At 37.6% G+C, this 22,096-nt stretch overlaps 1 protein-coding gene across 1 annotated transcript in view; it reads right to left on the bottom strand.

Annotated features, from left to right (window-relative positions):
* Positions 1–3,207: 3,207 nt before the first annotated feature.
* The window catches only part of Otc (ornithine carbamoyltransferase), an 88,193-nt gene continuing 69,304 nt past the window's right edge, over positions 3,208–22,096 (bottom strand). Inside the window, exons 7-10 of the mRNA XM_036174391.1 lie at positions 13,622–13,675; positions 13,389–13,538; positions 10,261–10,398; positions 3,208–4,271 (exon numbers count right to left, since the gene is read on the bottom strand). Coding sequence (XP_036030284.1) covers positions 4,212–4,271; positions 10,261–10,398; positions 13,389–13,538; positions 13,622–13,675 — 402 coding nt within the window. The 3' untranslated portion in view covers positions 3,208–4,211. The remainder of the gene's footprint in view (positions 4,272–10,260; positions 10,399–13,388; positions 13,539–13,621; positions 13,676–22,096) is intronic.

Here is a 22,096-nt window from a genome sequence, read left to right as displayed (position 1 = left end):
GTAGCAGTGAATGTGACTTCCTGGCTAAAATTGTTCTTTGAATCCTGAGAGCAGTACTCCAAAGAAATGAGCAGCTGAGAGCCATTATCAGAAAACCAATAACAGCTGGTGGTAGGGAGGTGTGTGAATAAATCCAGGCAAAGGGATCTAGATGGACCCTCACCAGCAACTATACATGAATGTTTTTGTGATTCTGTTTATGGTTTTAGATACTGGTGTCTATCTGTGCCTCGTGCAAGAGTTTCCCCTCCTGTTCTAGCCTCTGATCCCACAGAACCATAACTCTGGACCAGCCAGTTTCCTATTCTCAACCATACCTCTAAATCAAACCAAGTGGCTAGCTATATGCTAAACAGTTTATAAAGAAGTACTTAGCCCAAGAATTAACATTCTCAGTTGGATATATATTAATTTTAGATACACTGTTGTTATTTCTTATTTTTTTACCTGTAAGATGAAAATATAGACTGAATTACTGTTAAATACTGGTCCGTTTTTATAATTCATTTTCCTAATGGTTTCTGTTCAGAAAATAGTTGTTGCACAAAAACATGGATTACAAACTAAATCTAGTATTATTGACAAAATCAAATATTAATAAGACTGGAATGTTTTAGCCATGACAGGGAATCCCATGCCATTTGATAGGACTATGATCATTTTAGCAGTAATTGATAGTTTTTTCTTGATAATTTTACAATATTATAGAACTGCAAAGTTGATCCTCAAATCTTCATTTCAATTATTTGTGTCATGTATACACAAAGTCATCAAATACCATCATTTTTCTACTATAGGCTCTTAAAGAACACAGCAGGAAATGAGGCAAGACATCAAAACGATTGCTGTATTATTTCTGTGTATCTTGTCCTCAGAACTGCCTGATGTAAATTGTAGATGGCTGATCTACTCACCGATGGACACCAGTCTTTTTTGTCCATGAAAACAAAGCACCTATTCAGGCATATGCAACACTGAAAAAATGTCCCCACTGAGGGGGAAAGTTGCAACAGCAACAACAAAAGACATTTCTCCTAGCTGAAAGGCCTGTAAGGCAACACAACCTTGACTTGGACTTTCCCTTGTGGTTTCTGCACAGAGTACAACTTGCACAGCACCATATGACATTCCTGCTTGCAGGACCCCTTAACTGACTTTCCATTTTCAGTATGACCCTTCATATTTGTCAAAAGATAGCAATCTTGAAGAACCACTGAGTCATGCCATCTCTCAAGATGTGATTTAAAGGAGTCATCAATGAGAACTTTGAAGACAAAGAGGTCCTGAAGGAATGTGTCCTGGATATCTTCTCAATCAATATACATGATCATGTGAAAAGACTTGCCCTAGAATTTTAACAATGTAGCAAAGAATCCCCAGCATGTTAACTATGGTTCCAGGGTTTTGTGCCATTATGGTTTGAATATGAACTACCCCCTCCATGGGCTCATGTGTTTGAACAGTTGGTCCCTCATAGGTGGCATGTTTTGGAATGCTGTTGAACTTACAGGATGGGAAGGTTCACAGATAAAGGTGGATCTCTGGGGATAGGTCTTTGAGGATTAGAGCTTGGCTCTATATCCACCCTGAGCTCTTTGCTTCCTGAATTGTCAAGACATGAACAATTGGCCAAGCTCCTGACACTCACCATGAGTGAGTGTTCTGCCATGCCTTCCCAGACGCACCTTCAGGCATTTTTGTCACAGTGATGCAGGAAGGAACTAATACACATACATAAGAAATATAACATTGTGCCAGTTGTCAATCTTCTGGGAAGCTGTTTCTACCCTGGGATTTTTACATTAGTCAAATCATTAGAAATATGTACATTAGAAATATCTCACATTAAATTGTTTTTCTGGAGGTAACTAAAAATTGATCACCAAAATAATAAATAAATAAAATGAAACCCCACTGATGTTTCTTTCCCAGTGTAGAAATCACTGGAGTGCAATTTTGTATGGTTTTCTATTCCCAATGTTACAGTGAAAAGAGCTTGGAAGACAGTAACTCTTTGGCTAGTTTTGTTAAAGAAATGGATAGGATTTCTTCTGTATGTCTCGGACCCAACGGTCACTGTTAGAGTTTTGTTAATCTTTGGAGTTGTAGAAATTATATAAAGGGTGGGCAGAGCAAAGAGGAAAGTGGAAGAAGAGGAAGACTAAAAATAGCATTGAAAAAACTTGAATAAGGTCAAACTTTCTTCTTTCTCTATTTTTTTTCTGATGACATAAATAATGCTTTCTTGGAAAGAAAAGTTTTTGGAACTAACAATTTCTTTCCAGTTTTGTTTGAGATAGAAGTTAAATTATGTGCAACAGATGCTTGGAGAATTCTGAGGAAGAAACATTTACCAAAAAAAAAAAATGATTTCAAGTTATTTCTGGTTTAGGAACAATGCTAGACCATACCTGTAGCTCAGGTAAAGTATGAGAGTCCATCTTCATGGGAGACCATCTGGTACTTGGTAGGATATGACTGTGTATGTGTATATGTGTTTGTCCAGGTGCAGATATGAATGCCAAAGTCAACATCTGATATCTTCCTCAGTTGCTCTCCACATTATCTTTTGTTTTGTTTTGGTTTTGGTTTTTCGAGACAGGGTTTCTCTGTGTAGTTTCGGTGCCTGTCCTGGATCTTGCTCTGTAGACCAGGGTGGCCTCAAACTCACAGAGATCCTCCTGCCTCTGCCTCCCGAGTGCTGGGATTAAAGGCATGCGCCACCACCGCCCGGCTTCCACATTCTTTAGAGAAGGGTCCACTCACTAAACCTGGTGCTCACATACTGGCTAGACTGAATGTCCAGTGAACTCTAGTTTCCGTGCCCAATTCCCCCATGGCTGTGTTAGGGTTACAGACACACAAATCACACCTAGCTTTTTAAACATGCATTTGGGATGAGAATTCAGGTCCTCATGTTTGTGTGGCAGGCATTAGCCTAGCCTCATTACTTTTAATGTAGTAGTTTGAAGGTGAGCCTTCATAGTCCATATAGTACCTGCTGGTTGAATTATTTCAATATTCTTTGCTGAAAGAAGATATTCCAGTAAACGCCATTCTATTTCTCTTTTAAGTATTTCCAGTAAACTTTAATAGATGTGAAGGTCACCTTTGACATTTCCTGGAAAGTTTGATATTTTTCATGATATTACAGAATAACATTTTATTGTATCTTCATTGAAAATCTAATTTTTTATTCATCTCTTGTTTACTCATTTAAGTCATAAATGTCTGTTAAATAATATCAGTCAACCAGACTGAAAACATTTTTTAAAATAGAGGTGGAACATAACATAAATTACATTATTTGGTCCTGCCTAAAATTGTTATTTTTAAGAACAACCACCTATCTTATTTAAAGTTTCAACTAAAAACATTTAAAATCATATCATAGTCAGTTGATGACACAAATTTTGATCATCCACAAAGGAAGATCTATTCAAATTGTGATGATCCCAGGTAGGGAGAAAATGACAAGCTAAAATATGGCAAATAGTAGATTTATGGAAATAGTCAATGCGTGGTATGAGTAGATTTGTGATAAACACAGATGTGAAAAAATTAAATTGCTCCTGGAAAAATTGGAATCAAGGGCTACATCAGTCTCTAATGGACCTGCATTCCTGGATGGGTACCCATAGCTTCACCATACGCTAACAGAGCTTCTTTCCACTTGTAATATAAAGTAGTCAATACACAGAGGAATGTATGCTCTTGAAGGACTACCATCTTCTGATAAATGATTGGAAAAATACTTCAGTATGGTTAAGTTGTTATTTTTAAAGAATTTCATGATCTCTCTGTGACTGTCTGTCTTCCTCATCAGCCTGAAAATTGTAAATTATAAATGAATGGTCATTTACTAAGGTAATAAGGATAGATTGCATTTAATGAGTTAGACATTATGCATTGTAAGCATAGTGATTTATGTTTAATAGAAGGAAATGTGTATGATAATTAATATGATACCTAAATGTAATTCAGAAATGGTGAATTGAAGAGTGAGTTTCAACCCAGTCAAGCAGAATATTAAAGTGCCTTGGCATTTAAACGAGAGGCTTCAAGACAGTCTCACAATAACAAAGCAATAACATATATTACTCATTCCATGTATTAGGGATTTGTTACATTTTAAATTCTTCTCTTTTCCCATAAACTGATTTATTCTGTTCCTAAAGAGCATTGTTTTTCTCTTGGCATGCATCACAGCATCAAAACTTTGGCTTCTGGAGCACAGGTGAGTAGTCTGTCAGCAGGGATACCATGACAGCCTGGGATGACATAAAAAAGAGAAATAAATGTATAAACATTAACAACAGTCTGCTTTGGGACTTAAACTGAGAGAATTAGGTTTTAGTTTTACACACCTAGAGTTAAAATGTGTTTTCCCAAGGACATGAAAAGAGAACAGTTCTCAAGTGATATTTATGTTTGTTTGGATAAAGCAAGGTCCTGAGGAATTAGACAGACCACAATATATGCATAAACACCATGCTTACTTAGCACTCATTCCAGGTCAGAGATTTGAAATATGATGCCATGGTGCTTAAAATGATTGGTTTTTTTCCAGTCATTAGATGGAACATGGGTACTGGTTTTATAGCCTATCCCAGCTGCTCTGTGGTTTGGCCACTTGAAACCTAGAGAAGTTTGGGAGAAGCCATATGTAAGTAATAAATGTAAACTATTCAGGCTAATGAATAATGCCTGCTCTCTAAATTTTTGTCCTCTGGAAAAGAGGATTAGCTTTATAGACAAGAGTGTAACTTGGTCTTGGGCTATCAACCACAAATAATTATTGTCACTTTTACTTTACTCTTCCCAATATCCATGCTAGGGGATAGCAGAAATTTATCAGAAACAACACACACACACACACACACACACACACACACACACACACACACACCCCAAATGCTCGTTTGGGTACTTGTCAGTATAGTATACTAAATACCTTATTGTGTATCAGTCAAAAAATATTTGCCTGCCTCTAGGCTAGATAAATTGGGTGAGCTAGAAATGAACTTTCATGCATTATCTTATTTAATGAAATGACCTAAGGAGGGTGTCTGTAGTTATTTAGAAATGAAAAAGCAGATAGTGCAGAAGTGGGTTTAAAGCTGAAGTCTCTGATCTACTCTGAAGAAGCAGTTTTAGTGCATCTCAAGTATTCTTTTCCAAACAAGTGTGCTGAACAAGTGTCCACAGGCTCCAGCAGAAATGTAGTGTTTCAAAGAAGCTCACTGAATATACTTCAACAGATTTTAATTGTGTATATGTGTGCAACTATGGGTGGGTATGTGCATGTGATTGTAGTTATGTGCAGGTGCACACAGAGTCCAGAAGAGAGCTCGATCCTGGAGCTGGAGTTAGTAGGTGGTTATCAGCTTCCCTTTGCGGATGCCGGGAACTGAATTCATGTCCTCTGCAAAAGCAGTATGCATTCCTAACTGCGAAGCTGTATCTCTAGGCCCCTGAATGTACTTTTAAGCAGCTAGCCTGTGCTGAGTGGTTTCTGTACATTATGTCATTTTAAGACCTTTTTTTATTATATGAAGTGGTAAGAGACATGAACTATAAACAATAAAAATGAGGTGCAGCTCTTCTGAATGGTTGGTGGTAAAAAGTGGATTTGTACTTGCTTTCCTGGGAATCTTATCTCTGTGCTCAGATAACTCTTTCCTCATTAAATCTTCAAGACAATTTGAATTTGCTTCTGTTTTTAGCCTCAGTTTTTTCATATGAGAAAATTTGATTAAATGAAGTTAATATATTTTCCCAAGATCAGAGGATTAAGTTTAAACCCATTTTTCAAAGCCTGCATTCCCAAACCAGTATCATATCCTGCCTTTAGAGTTAAAAAAAATGCTTCGAGCACATATTTCAGTTATATTGCAAATACTCTTCTAGGCGTAATGCAGAACATCCCAGACAAGGTCATTGTTCTTAGGAATGATCATTTTCTTTCATTTCAGTAGGAGAAAAAGTAATAGACAAAGAAATAAAATCTTCAAGGTGTTACTTTTAGGCAATATAATTTTAAAGTGGTTAAAGGGATGCTTAAGAACCAAGTAAGAATGGACAGCCTAGGGAGGGCTTGGTAAAGAGAGACATTGATGAAAAGGACCCAGGGAGACCATTCTATCCTCAGGGAGGATAAAAACATAGAACAGGCAAAAAAGTTTAAGCTCTTTTAGGGTCTTATAGGTCTACGTCTTCTGTTTTCCTTTATTGCTTGTAGTCACACAACATGCCAAGCTGATCTTCACACACACACACACACACACACACACACACACACACACAATTAGAAATGGGCAGTGTTGCCAGACAAACTCAAATTAAAAATTACACTTACATGGAGATGTCAGATAAATAGTACTTTTCTTTTACTATAAGTATGTTCTAAATACTGTATGGAAAATATTAATATTTAAAATACATTGTTTATTTGAAATCGCAATTTATATTTAATCTGCCAATCCTAGCTTAGAGAGGAGAGAATGATTTCAAGTACTATGAATTGTATTTGCAAAGGTGTTCCATACTTAAGGGCCATTCAGATGACAGTGCTTTTAAGTATTTGCATTTTTAAAGAGTCTCTTTAGGCTACTTTAGTAGAATGGGTTTAAAAAATGTAGACAGAGGGAAAAAAATCTACCAAGAGTTTTGCAAGTATTGCTTTCTTACTAATCACATGAAAACACAAAACCAAACTTTCTGGAGAGGAAAGGATACCTTTTGTTAATGTTTTTAAATGAAAAAGCCCATAGACCCATGCACTATAGAGATAATGATGTGTTCATGAGAATGCTAGGAACAGGTCTGTGGGAAAGTACTTCATGTGGAGGCCATACAAAGGAACTGGATGAGCACACTTCTGCTTAAAGATCTTACACATTTTAGGAACAGGCTCTACATTTTGTGAGTGACACTAATAGTCATTGTATGCATCTCAGATTTTAAATGAAGTTACATAGTAGAAAATCATGCCCTAGAGTAGTGTTGTTCAATAGAACTGTCTGCAGTGATGAAAACACACTGCCTGTTCTGTCTAATATGGTAGCCACTAGCTACAGACAATATTGAACACTTAATGTGGGTTTCAAGGTTAGTTTGACCGAGAAATTGAATCTTCAATTTATTAAGTTAAATATAAATGTAAATAGCTATGTGCAGCTACTGGCTCCTGGATTGGGAGAACAATTGTAGGGTATTGTCCATTTAGAGCATCCTGTAAAAATTATCACAGTGGTGCTGAACCTAAAGGCCATTCTGAACAAGTAGAAAATTATTTTATTACCTATAAAACAAGGATGCAGTCTAGATGACCTCCAAAGTCTCATTCTGCTTGCAAATGCTCTGCACTTATAACTGTAACAGGCTATGTGAGGGCTGCATATTATTCTCTTAATATTTTCCTTTTAAATTCCCTAGTGCCTGGCAGAGCATCTGGCAAAGGTCTGTAAACTCAAATCATGTGGCTGAAATGAACTGAACTCCAAGGAACCTCCAAATCCTCCAGCATAGACACAAGAAGATGTGCTGCCAAACTTTTCATCACTCGTGTCAAGCCTGTTAATTAATCAGTTATGCCCCCTCTTTGTGTTCCACACAACATTTCACTCCACACAGGGCTCCAAGTAGCCTATTGATGACATTAGTGACCTCATTTATAATCTCTATGACTCAGTGAGCTCATTTTATGGGTAAGAAGATTGGGGCAATTTACTCAGGGTGACACAAATGATTTGTATTGAAACAGTTTGGTAGAAGAGGTTTCTTCATAGCCAGTTCAGCATTCTTTCAACTTTAGACTCTCTACACTCATTTTTAACATGCTTCTACCTTCTAGATTTCATTAAGATAAATCTCCTCCTAATAAGAGTATTCCAAAGCAACAGGATGGAGAAACAATAGTAAGACCTAGATAGGCAAAGTGGGGTGTAAAAATTCACTGCATGAATGTATGTTCTTATAAACATTTTAACCATATCAATATATTAGACATATCAATATACTAGACATGTAAGTTTGGAAGTAAACCGAACCTAAATATGTTGTGTAATAAACTTTCAAAGTTCAGAAATATGGACCATCCCTTGTATTTTTACAACCTTCCTTAACAGACTTACTTGGAAAATCTTTGAAACTTCAGTTCCCCTCTGATAAAAAAAATAGAGTCTGGGGGGAAACTTTATGGTCTTCTCCTAAGGCGAATATTGGAGAGCTTCTGTTTTCTATTTTTTATCATCTAGATCTTTAATACTCAAATGGTGGTCCAAAATGCAATGGCACCTGAATTATCTAGGTTCTCATTAGAAATACCAACTCTCCTATAAGAAGGTAAGGCCACCCATGGGGAGGTACATTTAGTAAAGGCAGGTCCAAACCCCTCCTGTGCCTCAAGGCTGTGTGAGGTGTCCCATCATAGGTAGTAGGAATGGAGGATGGGTTGGGAGGAGGCTGGAGGGGCAAGAGGAGGGGGATCTTTGATTGGTATGTAAAATGAATTAAAAAAAAATTCTTAAAAAAATACCAACTCTCCAGCCCCATCTCAGAACTAGTAAATCCAAACTTTCACTTAACAAGATACTTGGGTGAGTAAAATGAACATTAAATCTTCAGAGACTAGCCTAGATGATAGAGCAATTGCAGTTTTAGCCAAAATTGATGTCCTGCTATTCACAGTATCAGATCAACCCTGAATAAAATAATTATGATAATACTTATAATACATTAGGCACTACACTAATTTTTCATGTATTATTAAATATTACAATGATCCTATTCTCACTGATAGATAAAGAATAAGAAGATAGTCCTTCCCAACTCACTTTACTCTACTGTGGTGATTAAAGCCAATATTACATTTCCCAGATTTCCTTGAAGCTTTAGTACAGGAAGGGTAATAAGTTACATCTACTAAAGCCTTGGAAATACAAGTGAATGGCATGTAATGGAAGTCATTCTCTGAATAACTGAATCTTCTTCTGCTCCATGTACAGGTAGGAGCATCTGTTTCAGGTAGTACATGTGATCTCAATGGCCCTAGATACCAGGCTGTGTGTGTGTGTGTGTGTGTGTGTGTGTGTGTGTGTGTGTGTGTGTGTGTGTATGTTGGTGTGTGTGTGGTCTATCTGTAAGCTATAAAACACCCACAGTGCTTTGGGGGTAATTTCCCCGCCTCTGATGTCCTTGCTATGTGGTGCTCCATAATGATTCACTGCCGCTCCTCTTCCAAGAGGTTTTTAATGCCTATTAATGAACCTCTTTCCATTTATCCACCTGAGATGGAGTCTGTTGTTTGCAGTTAAGACTCTGCTAGTACAGTAATTGAGATCAGTTGGGTAAACCACTTAAAAATGGTAGAGCTGACTTACAGCATGTGTGTACTCAGTTTTCCAGATAAATTTCCCACTGAATATTGCAAAATAGTCTTAAGGCTAACATTTTTAGTCAGTGATAAAGATGACCAATGGCTTCATCTGAAAGGGTCAAAAAACATCTGAAGTAAAATTTGACATGAGAGATGTTTTATACCTATAAGCACACACACACACACACACACACACACACACACACACACACACACACACACACATGGCCAAACTCAGAGAACTACAATCATTTGGTTAAGGTATCAAGAAAAGAATGAAAAAGGAAAAGAAGAAAATGGTATTTTTTCAATGCCCATTTTATACCAGGCACTGAATTAGCAGTTTCACTGAACACAGGCAGTTTAAAATCTAAAAATCCTATAACATGTAACAGTTGACCAATTACAGTAGCTACTTCTCACAACAGTTAAGAATTTTGATTAAAATTGATGAATTTGGAAGGGAATCAATTTCAGTTCATAAAAATATACTATGCATGCTAATAAGAAATACTGGCTTAAGAACTTTCTGAACAAAAATAAATACTAGGCTGGCAAAATGGCTCAGCAGGTAGAGACAACTTGCCACCAAACATGAGGAGTTGAATTTGGCCCCCAAGACCCACTGGTGAAAGTAAAGAACTGACTCCTGAAAAAAAAAAACCCTTCTCTGGCCTCCAATTATATGCTGTGTTAAGTGCATGCCACCCTTGCACACTCAAAAATAATTAAGATAGAATTTCAAAATAAAAAAATAGATGCCATATGAACAATCAGTACAGTTGGATAGCCTTGGTTGCTTATTTACCCAAAAGCATGAATTGACAAGTTGCAAGCACACTTAGAATTTCTTACCCTTCCACACACACCCTTTTCCTTACCATGATTGTCCACTTTCTATTTTCTGCCTCTGGGAACACTAATGACCGAGGAGAATAAAACACTTCATCATCCACTTCTTCTGGTTTTCTAGGCAAGCAGTGTAAAAATGTCCAGTCAGATGCTGCAACTTTAGCAGTCTAAGGAGATAGGGACAAGATCACATTTTAAGTATTAACTCTTATATATGGCAGTCACATATATCTTCTTCAGTATTTAATAACATATTTGCCCTGGCATAATGTATCATTACAAAGCAAAGGGGCAGAGTGAAGTTTTTAGCTAAAGACACCAAGGATAATGAATTAATTCCTTTAACCTATGGCATTTTGTAGTCACTCTTAAATTTGGGAGATCATCACTCCAAGTTAAACCAGTAACTCACTTTTCTGTTATTCCATCTAACAGGGCCATAGACGTTTTCAGTGATGAACTATCTGATAGAGAGTTGCCAGCAAAAGTTTCCAATATACAAAGAAGTTACTTTGATGCATTGGTATTATATTTTGAGCTTTTTTCAAATTATGAGTTTTAGAATTTGAAGCATACTTTGTCACAAATTAAAATAATTTTGAAGAAAGCAGTGAGGTAGGAGTACATTAAAAGGATTCTGAGCACTCTGCACTAGATCTTTTCTTCCCAATGCAAATGTGCTACCACTCTCAATTTTCACCCGCAGTTAATTCCCAAAAGTAACATTCCCCCATCCATTTCCATTTTTTCACTTACAGATTCAAAACTACATTGCCTCATGCATTCTTACCTCAAAATTACTGCCTTTGTACTGAAATTTTATTTCACATTAAAGTTGAGAATAATTGAGCTTCTAAAGCACTGGCAAAATGAGATGGAAAGGAAGTAACATTTAACCTGTCATACATCAGTAAAAATTATTATTCTGCAAGCTTACAGTACCAGAATCAGAAAATCACCCAAGGCAAGCAGGAGGTAAACCATAGGTAAGTTAAAATCGCTCCACCAAATATTTGAAACATACATGACAAAAGACTAACCATAGTGTATAAAAGCTCCTGCAAACAGCGATAAAAGGGGGGATAGACACCATGTAAAGATATGATAGCAATGTAAAGACATAGAAATGGAAATGACCAACATGAAAAAATGCTTAGCATAATCAGAAATAAGGCAAATTTTAAAAACAGCAAGATACCATTTTCTCTTCAATTTACAAGATGTAAAATGTAAATAATAAAGATGTATAGAGAAAGAGCAATAATATTCACCTAGAAGGGTTTAAACTATTCACCCTGTGTAGATGAACACCACTGGTATTTTTAAACATATATAACACCTCACACAAAAATTCTTCTTTCAGAAACTTAGTCTCTAGTAACATTTCACAAAGAAATATGAATAAGGTTGTTCATTGTAGAATTGTTTGAAATTAGGATTTGTAAATACATAGATTAATAAATTAAATCAATAGGAATCATTATGGACACATTATCATATACTTGTACTTTGGAATTCTATGTGCAATACTGCAAAAAATAAAATATCTAAATAGAATTGAGTTGTGACTGGACAGAAGCGTCAGGTGATGGTTCTCCATCTAGATGCTGGGAGGATCTAAAGGATCTAAAGGATGTAAAGGGGATCATCTTTATACTTAGGGTTTGTGCTTTTTATGTTTACATGCATGCTGTTCCTTAATTAAGAAAAACTTCATTAAAAAATATCTAAGGTCTGGAGAGACAGGACAGCAGTTAAGAGCATTGGTTGCTTTGTCAGAGGAGCTGGGTTCGATTCCCAGAAGCTCACAATTGTCTGTAACTCTAGCACTAGGGGATTCAATGCTCTCTTTTGGCCTCAATGGGCACTGCATGCAAGTGGTGCACAGACATACATGGAGGCTAAAGACTCATAAACATAAAATAAAAGTGGAAGGAAATACACTTTTACAAACTAAAAATATCTAAGTGAATTGATAAGAAAATCTAAATTTTGTCAAGTGAAAAAAAGCAAATGAGAATAATATGTCTAAAGTATCATGTATCAAAAATCAAATCAGTATTTGTATGTAAATGGGCAAACATATTGTAAACATGCAGAAAAGGTCTGAAAAGACCCACATTATTTTGTTACATAGTAACTATCTGTGAAAATAATCACTGTTAGGAGAGAAGTAGAGAGAGAAAAATAAAAATAAACATGTTTGTATACATTGTTAAAGGGGGGAATAGTTTTGCTTTGTTTTTCAAACTTCCATTCCAACTGATATGTAATAAAAAGAAAATTATTTCTGTTACTTTATTTAAAATTTTTGTGTGTTTGTATAATTACTTCTCCACCCTAGTGTGCTCTTGTCATTTGGGGTACACTTTCAACAGAGGTTCCCAAAGTGTGGCCCTCATGTAGCAGAACTGCATCACCTGGGAGTCAGCTACAATGCAAATTCTTCTACGTATGACCTACTGAGTCAGAACCCCTGGGGTTGGGGCTATCCAGCTGAGGATTAGCAATACACACAGGCCATTCTGATGATGGCTCAAGATTGATTGAAGCAGAGTGTGTGGAGGAAGATACAGCTCAGTGGTAGAGTTCTTTGTCTAACATGCACTAGGCCCTGGGCTCTATGCCAAAATCCAATACTTCAGACAACAAAAGAAAGAGGCAAGGGAAGGGAAGGAGGCAATCAGGAAGAAAAGACTGATCTTCCTGGAAGGCATTAGATTGAAGGGGTGTCCCTTAGGAATCCCTAGGGAGGGTTGGCAAAGCTGTCATGAATTTAAGAGACCTTAGAAAATAAAAGCAAGAGCTAACCTGGCAAGCACAGTTTCACAAGCTCTTCTTCTGGGAGAAATCTTACGAATTGCTTGCACCAGAAGTAACCCAATGTTTCCAAACTTACACAGAGTAAAGCATTTTGAAACCTCAATTGTTGTTAGAAGGGGAAAAAACGTACTTTTCTCTACAGCCCAGGTATCATAAGTGTTTTTTCCAAAGGATATCACTAATGTTTGGGAGTAGAGAGATCATGTTGGGATGCAGTGAGTTCTTAATGGAATATGAAAAGTCAGTCTACTGTCCCTAAAGTGAATGAATGCTGAGGTGGTTCTAGTCTTTATGAATGTAGTTGATGAAATTTCAGAGAAGCAGCAATTTGTACCTTCATTGTAACCTGGTAACCCTGGAAAGCCTGAAGACGCTTTTTCTTCTCCTCCTCTTGTCCCATACTTATCCAAGTATCTGTAATTAGTACATTGCCTCCACGTGCTGCTTCCAATGGATCATTTGTCATTGACAGCTTGGTACCATTCTAGCACAGAAAAATTTGCTGGTTAAAAAACCAGAAACTTCATGGGACAGCGAACATTGGAACATTACAAGTAGAGAGGATACCTCCTTGGCATACTGCTCTGCCAGCTTGACTATATTAGAATCTGGCTCATAACCCTGCAAGAAGAAAAAATAACCATTATTTAGGCAATTAGATAGTTTAATTATATATGACACTATTATATCTTATACCTAATATATATCTAATGACTTAAAACAAGACAAAATAAAGCTCGAGAGTAGTCTCTCTCTTCACTTTTTAAAAGATGCTCCATGTTCCATGTTCAGTAGAGCACACTGGCTTTCATGCTGTTCTTTGGACTTGAAAAAGGCAAATAATTGTTCCATCTTTCCTGGGCTACCTCTGTTTGGTTTTTTTTGTTGTTGTTTGTTTTGTTTTGTTTTTTTTAGTTGTAAAGACAAATGTACAGAGCATGGCATTTTCTACCTCACGACAGATCTCTCTTTGACCCTTTAATGGCATAAGAAGTTTAGATACATAATTGCACAGCCTGGTACATTTTTATCTGTGCCTTTGTACAAATGACTCTTTTTTGTCTAGCTAACATGCTTTTGCTCACCCATTCCATGGACAATTTTTGAAGTCTCAGTTTAAATGACTGCTCCCCAGAAAAGCCCTCTGTTCCAGCTAAATACTAATGGGCTCTTTCCTGCCTTATTCTTTTCCAGGGGAATGCGACTTGCTTTGAAATGTCATTTATGTATGTGTTTGAATGGTTTGGAGAGGTAAGCAAGGTGCCTATAAAGAGGTATTCATTCTTAGAATTAAATGATTTTGCATACTCAGCCTTCTCCTAGCAGTAATGGACATTTTGTGGGCAACTAAAGTGGCTAAAGCTATTGCCATGCCTCCATAAACACTCTCTTGTCTGTTTTGTAGACAACAGCCTCAATTGTTCAATACTTGCTTCTTATGTCAAAGCTGATTAAGAGTCTTCAGCCTCTCTGGCTACATCTCCTGGTTCCATCTTCCCTTAATTCTTCTCAAAGTACTGCCACAGGAAAGCCAATCATCTTGTCATCCCTGTACACATTTTGCCCTTTTTTGCCATCTCAGCCTTTTACCCTTGAACACCTCCTGATGGGTGTCTTCTTCAGAGCATGGCAGCTCACGAACTCTAGCCTCTTCTCCAGTGCCTCCATACAGAATTCATGTCAGATCAAACCCCACAATTACACTCACCTTTCTCCATCTTTCCCAATTTTTGTTTTTTTTATTTTTCTTTATTAAGAAATATTTTATTCATTTTACATACCAACCACAGATCCCCCTCTCTTCCCTCCTAACACTCCCCTGCCAGCCTTCCCCATTAACAAAACCTGGTACATTCAGTTGAGGCAGGTCCAAACCCCTCCTCCCTGCATCAAGGCTGTGCAAGGTGTCCCACCATAGGTAGTGGGCTCCAAGAAGCCAGCTCATACACCAGGGATGGATCCTGATCCTATTGCTAGAGGGGCCCTTAAGCAGACCAAGCTGCACAATGGTCTTGCTTACGCAGAGGGCCTAGTCCAGTCGCATGGAGGCTCCACAGCTGTTCGTCTAAAGTTCATGAGTTACTACTAGCTTGGTTTGGCTGTCTCTGTAGATTTCCCCATCATTATCTTGATGCCCGTTGCTCATAGAATCCCTTTTTCCTCTCTTCAACTGGAATACTGGAACTTGGTTTGGTGCTTGTCTGTGGATCTCTGTATCTGCTTCCATCAGTTACCGGATGAAGGCTCTATCTGATTATTTGCATAAGCCATCTCAGGCACCCTCTCCACTATTGCTAGTGGTCTAAGATGGGGTCATCCTTGTGGATTCCTGGGAACTTCCCTAGCATCCAATTTCTCCCTGTCCCCATAATGTCTCCCTTTATCAAGATATCTCCCTCATTGGTCTCCTACTCCACCCCTGTTGCAGCTCAACCATCCCATTCCATTATATTTTTATCCACCACCTCCTACCATCTTTACCCCCTTCATCCCCAGTTTACTCAGGAGATCTCATCTACTTCCCCTTCCTAAGGTGATCCATTCATCCCTCTTAAGGTTCTCCTTATTATCTAGTTTCTCTAGGGCTGTGGATTGTAGTCTGGTTATCATTTGCTTTACAACTAGTATCCACTTATGAGTGAGTACATACCATGTTTATCTTTCTGAGGCTGGGTTACCTCACTCAGGATGATATTTTCTAGTTCCATTCTTCAGTTGAGGAGCAATTTTCTGAGAAACCACCATCCTGATTTCCAAAGTGGCTGTACAAGATTGCACTCCTACTAACAGTGTAGGAGTGTTCTCCTTACTCCGCATCCTTTCCAACATGAGCTATCTTCAGTGTTTTTTATCTTAGCCATTCTGACAGGTGTAAAATGCTATCTCAGAGTCACTTTGATTTGCATTTCCCTGATGACTAAGGATGTTGAGTAATTCCTTAATGTCTTTTGGATTTAAGATTCTCCTGTTGAGAATTCTCTGTTTAGCTCCCTAGACCATTTTTAATTAGATTGTTTGGTATTTTGATGTCTAGTTTTCTTGAGTTCTTTATATAATTTTGAGATCAGCCCTCTGTCAAATGTTGGGTTGGTGAAGATCTTTTCCCATTCTGTAGACTGTTGTTTTGTCTTATTTACCATGTCCTTTGCCTTACAGAAACTTCTCAGTTTCAGGAGGTCCCATTTAATATTGTTGGTTTCAGTGTCTGTGCTACTAGTGTTATATTTAGGAAGTAGCCTCCTGTGCCAATGCATTTAAAGATACTTTCTACTTTCTCTTCTATCAGGTTCAGTGTAGCTGGATTTATGTTGAGGTCTTTGATCCACTTGGACTTGAGTTTTGTGCATATGGATCTATTTTGGCATCCAGTTATGCCAGCACCATTTGTTGAAGATCCTTTTTTTCCATTGTACAGTTTTGGCTTCTTTGTCAAAAATCAGGTGCTCATAGGTGTGTGGATTAATGTCAGGATCTTCAAATTATTCCATTGGTCCACATGTCAGTTTTTATGCCAATACCAAGCTGTTTTTAATTACTATAGCTCTATGGTAGAGCTTGAGGTCAGGGATGGTGATGCCTCCAGAGGTTGCTTTATTGTAAAGGATTGTTTTAGCTATCCTGGGTTTTTTGTTTTTCCATATGAAGTTGAATGTTGTTCTTTCCAGGTCTGTGAAGAATTGTGTTGGAATTTGGATGGGAATTGCATTGAACCTATAGATTGATTTTGGTAAGATTTCCATTTTTAGTATGTTAATCCTATTTATCCATGAGCATGGGAGGTCTTTCCATTTTCTGGTATCTTCTTCAATTTCTTTCTTCAAAGTCTTAAAGTTCTTGTCATACAGGTCTTTCACTTGCTTAGTTAGAGTTACCCAAGGTAATTTATATTATTTGTGGTTATTGTAAATGGTGATGTTTCTCTGATTTCTGTGTCAGCCCATTTATCATTTGTATATAGGAGGGTTACTGATTTTTTTTTGAGTTAATCTTGTATCCTGCCACATTACTGAAGGTGTTTATCAGCTGTAGGAGTTCTCTGGTAGAATTTTTGGGGTTACTTGTATATACTATCATATTATCTGCAAATGGTGAAAGTTTGACTTCTTCCTTTCCAATTTGTATCCGCTTGATCTCCTTTTGTTTTCTTATTGCTCTAGCTAGAACTTTGAGTACTATATTGGATAGATATGGGGAGAGTGGACAGCCTTGTCTTATTCATAATTTTATTGGAATTACTTTGAGTTTCTCTCCATTTAATCTGATGTTGGCTGTTGGCTGGCTATAAATTGCTTTTATTATGTTTAGGTATGTTCCTTGTATTCATGATCTCTGCAATACCTTTATCATGAAGGGGTGTTGGATTATATTGAAGGCTTTTTCAGTATCTAATTAGATGATCATGTAGTTTTTCTTTTCTTTCAGTTTGTTTATATGGTAGATTACATTGACAGATTATCATATGTTGAACTATCCTTGCATCTCTGGGATGAAGCCTATTTGATCACGGTGGATAATTTGTATGTGTTCTTGGAGTCTGCTTGCCAATATTTTATTGAGTATTTTTGCATCAATGTTCAAGAGGGAGATTGGTATGTAATTCTCTTTCTTTTTCATCTTTGTGTGGTTTTGGTATGAGGGTAATTGTAACCTCATAAAAAGTTTGGCAGTGTTCCTTCTGTTTCTGTTGTGTGGAACAATTTGAAGAGTATTGCTATGAGCTATTCTTTCAAATTCTGGTAGAATTCTGCACTGAAACCATCTGGCCCTGGGATTTTTTGGGTTTGGAGAATTTAATGACTGTTTCTATTTCCTAAGGGTTATAGGTCTATTTAAATTGTTTATTTGGTCTTAATTTTGGTATGTGGTACCTATCCAGAAAATTGTCCATTTCTCTTATATTTTCCAATTTTCAGGAGTACAGGTTTTTGAAGCATGACCTGATGATTCTCTGGATTTCCTTGTTGTCTGTTGTTATGTCTCCCTTTTCATTTCGGATTTTGTTAATTTGCATGTTCTCTTTCTGCCTTTTGGTTTGTTTGGATAAGGGTTTGTCTATCTTGTTGATTTTCTCTAAGAATCAACTCTGTTTCATTGATTCTTTGTATTGTTCTCTTTGTTTCTACTTTATTGATTTCAGCTCTCAATTTGATTATTTCCTGGCATCTATTTCTCCTGGGTGAGTTTGCTTCATTTTGTTCTAGAGCTTTCAGGTGTGTTGCTAAATTTCTAGTATGAGATTTCGCCAACTTCTTTATGTCTGCATTTAGTGCTATGGATTTTCCTCTTAGCACTGCTTTCATAGTGTCCCTTAAGTTTGAGTATGTTGTGCATTCTAGGAAGTCTTTACTTTCTTTCTTTCTTTTTATTTATTTATTTATTTATTTTCTTTAATTTCTTTATTGCTTTCTTGATCCATTGGTGATTCAGCTGAGTGTTATTCAATTTCCTATACAGAAAGAGTATAGGCTTTCTGTAATTTGTGTTGTTGAAATTCTAACTTTAAGCCACGATGGTCCAATAAAATACAAGAGGTTATTCCATTTTTTTTTGTATCTGTTGAGATTTGCTTTGTGACTGAGTATGAGGTCAATTTTTGAGAAGGTTCCATGGGTCGCTGAGAAGAAGGGATATTCTTTTGTGTTAGAGTGTAATGTTCTGTAGATATCTATTAAGTCCGTTTGAGTCCTAACATCTGTTAGATTCCTTATTTCTCTGTTAAGGTTTTGTCTGGCAGATCTGTCCATTGGTGAGAGTGGAGTGTTGAAGTCTCCCACTATTAGTGTGTGGGGTTTGATGTGCAATTTAAGCTTCAGTATTGTTTCTTTTACATATGTGGGTACCCTTATGTTTGGGGCATAAATGTTCAGAATTGAGACTTCATCTTGGTGGATTTTTCCTGTGATGAATATGTAATGTCCTCCACAATCTCTTTTGATTGATTTTAGTTTGAAGTCTATTTTGTTTGATTTTAGGATAGCTACACCAGCTTGCTTCTTGAGAGCATTTGACTGGAAAGTCTTTTCCCAGACCTTTACTCTGAGGTAGTGTCTGTCTTTGAAGTTGAGGTGTATTTCTTGTATGCAGCAAAATGATGGATCCTGTTTTCATATCCATTCTGTTAGCCTGTGTCTTTTTATAGGCAAATTGAGTCCATTGATATTAAGGGATATTAATGACCAGTGATTGTTCATTCTGTTATTATTTTTATTTTTTGGTGGTAGTGTCTGTGTACTTCTCTTCTTTGGGATTTACTGCTATGGTGTTATCTATTGCCTGCGTTTTCGAGGTTGTATCTGACTTCCTTAGGTTGGAATTTTCCTTCTAGTGCTTTCTGTAGGGCTGGGTTTGTGGATAAGTATTGTTTAAATCTGGCTTTGTCTTGGAATGTCTTGTTCACTTCATCTATGATGATTGAAAGTTTTGCTGGGTATATTAGTCTAGGCTGGCATCCATGGTCTCTTAGTGTCTGCATCATGTCTGTCCAGGATCTTCTGGCTTTCAGAGTCTCCATTGAGAAGTCGGGTGTTATTCTGATGGGTCTGCCTTTATAAGTCACTTGCCCTTTTTCCTTTGCTGCTCTTAATATTCTTTCTTTATCCTGTATGTTTAGTTGTTTAATTATTATGTGGCAGGGGGACCTTTTCGGGGCTCTAGTCTGTTTGGTATTCTGTAAGCTTCTTGTATCTTCATAGGCATTTCCTTCTTTAAGTTGGGAAAGTTTTCTTCCATGATTTTGTTGAATATACTTTCTGTGCCTTTGAGATGGTATTCTTCTTCTATGTCTATTATTCTTAGGTTTGGCCTTTCATGGTGTCCAAGATTTCCTGGATGTTTAGTGTTAGACATATTTGGCTATAGTGTTTTCTTTGACTGACAAATCTATTTCCTTTATTGTATCCTCCATACCAAAGAGTCTCTCTTCTATCTCTTGTATTCTGATGGTTATGCTTGCATCTGTAGTTCCTGTTCATTTACTCAGATTTTCCATTTCCAGCATTCCCTCAGTTTGTGTCTTCTTTATTGTCTCTATTTCAATTTCAGATCTTGAACCGTTTCCTTCACCTGTTCAATTGCTTTTTCTTGGTTTTCTTGGCTGTCTTTAAGGGATTTATTGATTTCTTCCAAATTTTTTATTTTTCTTTTCCTCAATTTCTTTAAAGGAATTTTTCATTTCCTCTTTAAAGGCCTCTATCAGCTCCATAAAGTTATTTTTAAGGTTGATTTCTTTTGCTTCTTCTATGTTGTGATGTTCAGGTCTCACTATTGTAGAACTGCTAGGTTCTGGTGGTGTCTTTAGTTGTCATATGTGTTTTTTCACTGAAGTGTACCTATCTCTTCCTCCAATAGGTGCAAGAGGTGTTTGTGTCTGAGGGAGCTGCTCTTGGGTCCAATATGTGCTTACTGTGTCTGTGTCTCAGGGGGCCACTTTTGGTCCAATCAGAACTCTTGGTCCAATTGGGGCTGGCACATTCTGTGTCTCAGTTAGCCACTCTTGGTCTAATAAGAGCTGGTGGATTCTTCATCTCAGGGAGCTGCTGAGGTCAAGGGTTGGGGTGTGGGTGTATTGGTGGGTTTGAGGCAGGGAGTAGGTCTTGTAGATTTCAGTGTCCAAATGGGGGTGTTGGTGGGGAGGTCTGCCCACAGGAGTTTTCCCTGCTGGCCTACAACTGAGGCAGCAATGGATGGGGATGGAGGGGCATGGGTTGTGCCCCAGGGCCTAGGTCCTAGAGATAGGACTCTGTGGGTGCAAGAAGAGTCACTCACCTCTCGGTCCAATAAGAGCTGGAAGATTCTGTGTTTCAGGGAGCAGCTGAGGTTGCAGGGAAATGGGTGGGCTGGGGAAGACAGTAGGTCTTCTAGATTGCAGGGTCTGATGGGGTGTTGGTGGGAAGGCTTGCCCGCAAGAGTCTTCCCTACTGGCCTGCAACTGGGGCAGTGATGGGTAGGAGTAGGAGGGTACTAGTTGTGCCCCATGGCCTAGGTCCTTGAGACAGGATTCTCTGGGTGGGAGAAGAGTCACATTTCTCATTTTTGAATACCTAGCATTTATTACAAATCAATTTTTGTACATTTTAAATATGGATTTCTGCGGAATATTGTGATATCCTCTTCACACCCCCACCAATATTGATAATCATGATGAAAGGACTTACTCCTCTCAGTTGCTATGGTAGTGCCAGAAGGTGCCTTTATCCAGCCCTCTTTGGACATTGACTCATCTATAGAAGATCACCTCACTCAAGCAAACATAGCCTTCTAGGGCCCCATATATTCAAGGATTGATTGATAGGAATATATGAAAATCAGAGCCTCTCTGCCCAAACCCAGACTGTTCCAACTGATCATTCCATATACAAAATGCTCTGTAGGTTGACGGAAACTATGGGTTGGGAACACATCATATCTCAACTTTTCCCCCTGCACACTCCTGCTTCCTTACCCTGCCCTTTTCCACAGCCACTGATTTCAAGGACATACTGTCAAGGGCATCTTATACATCTTACCCACTAAACTCTCAGATTCTACTTTACAAGAACATCAGCTTGTGACAGGCATGCTCAGGTCTGTTCATTTGAAATCTGACTTCTTTACACATACTGTCTATGATTGTTCTCCCATCATCAATTTCTGGAGGAAAGAAATTGCTGAGATATTGATTATGATAGCTGAAGACATTTTAAAGCAAGCTTTGTTATGCTCAAAATGCCATGAGCTTTCCGAGCCTGGTTTGTAGGGGTTTGGGGGAAGTAATTAGTAAAGGTTTGTGAATTTGGTGTGAACAATTGTGCTAGTAAACATGAGTAAAGAGACTTGGATATTACACCAAGTTCTTTCTGCTCTGAAAATATAGTCTTCCCAATAGAAAGCAGGTTTTGGACTCTTTAAAAATAATCATTCTTAGAGGATGAATCAATAAATACTTAGAGAACTGACAGAGAGGCTTTTGAAATTAGGAAATCATCCAACCTTGCACACCCCAAGCCATGACTTAGAATGCAGAGACAGATTCTTTTCCTACGTCTCAGTTTTCAATACTATACC

The sequence above is a fragment of the Onychomys torridus genome, chromosome X, assembly GCF_903995425.1.
Source record: "Onychomys torridus chromosome X, mOncTor1.1, whole genome shotgun sequence".
NCBI classification, from domain to species: domain Eukaryota; kingdom Metazoa; phylum Chordata; class Mammalia; order Rodentia; family Cricetidae; genus Onychomys; species Onychomys torridus.
This window is presented reverse-complemented; position numbering and strand designations above follow the sequence as displayed.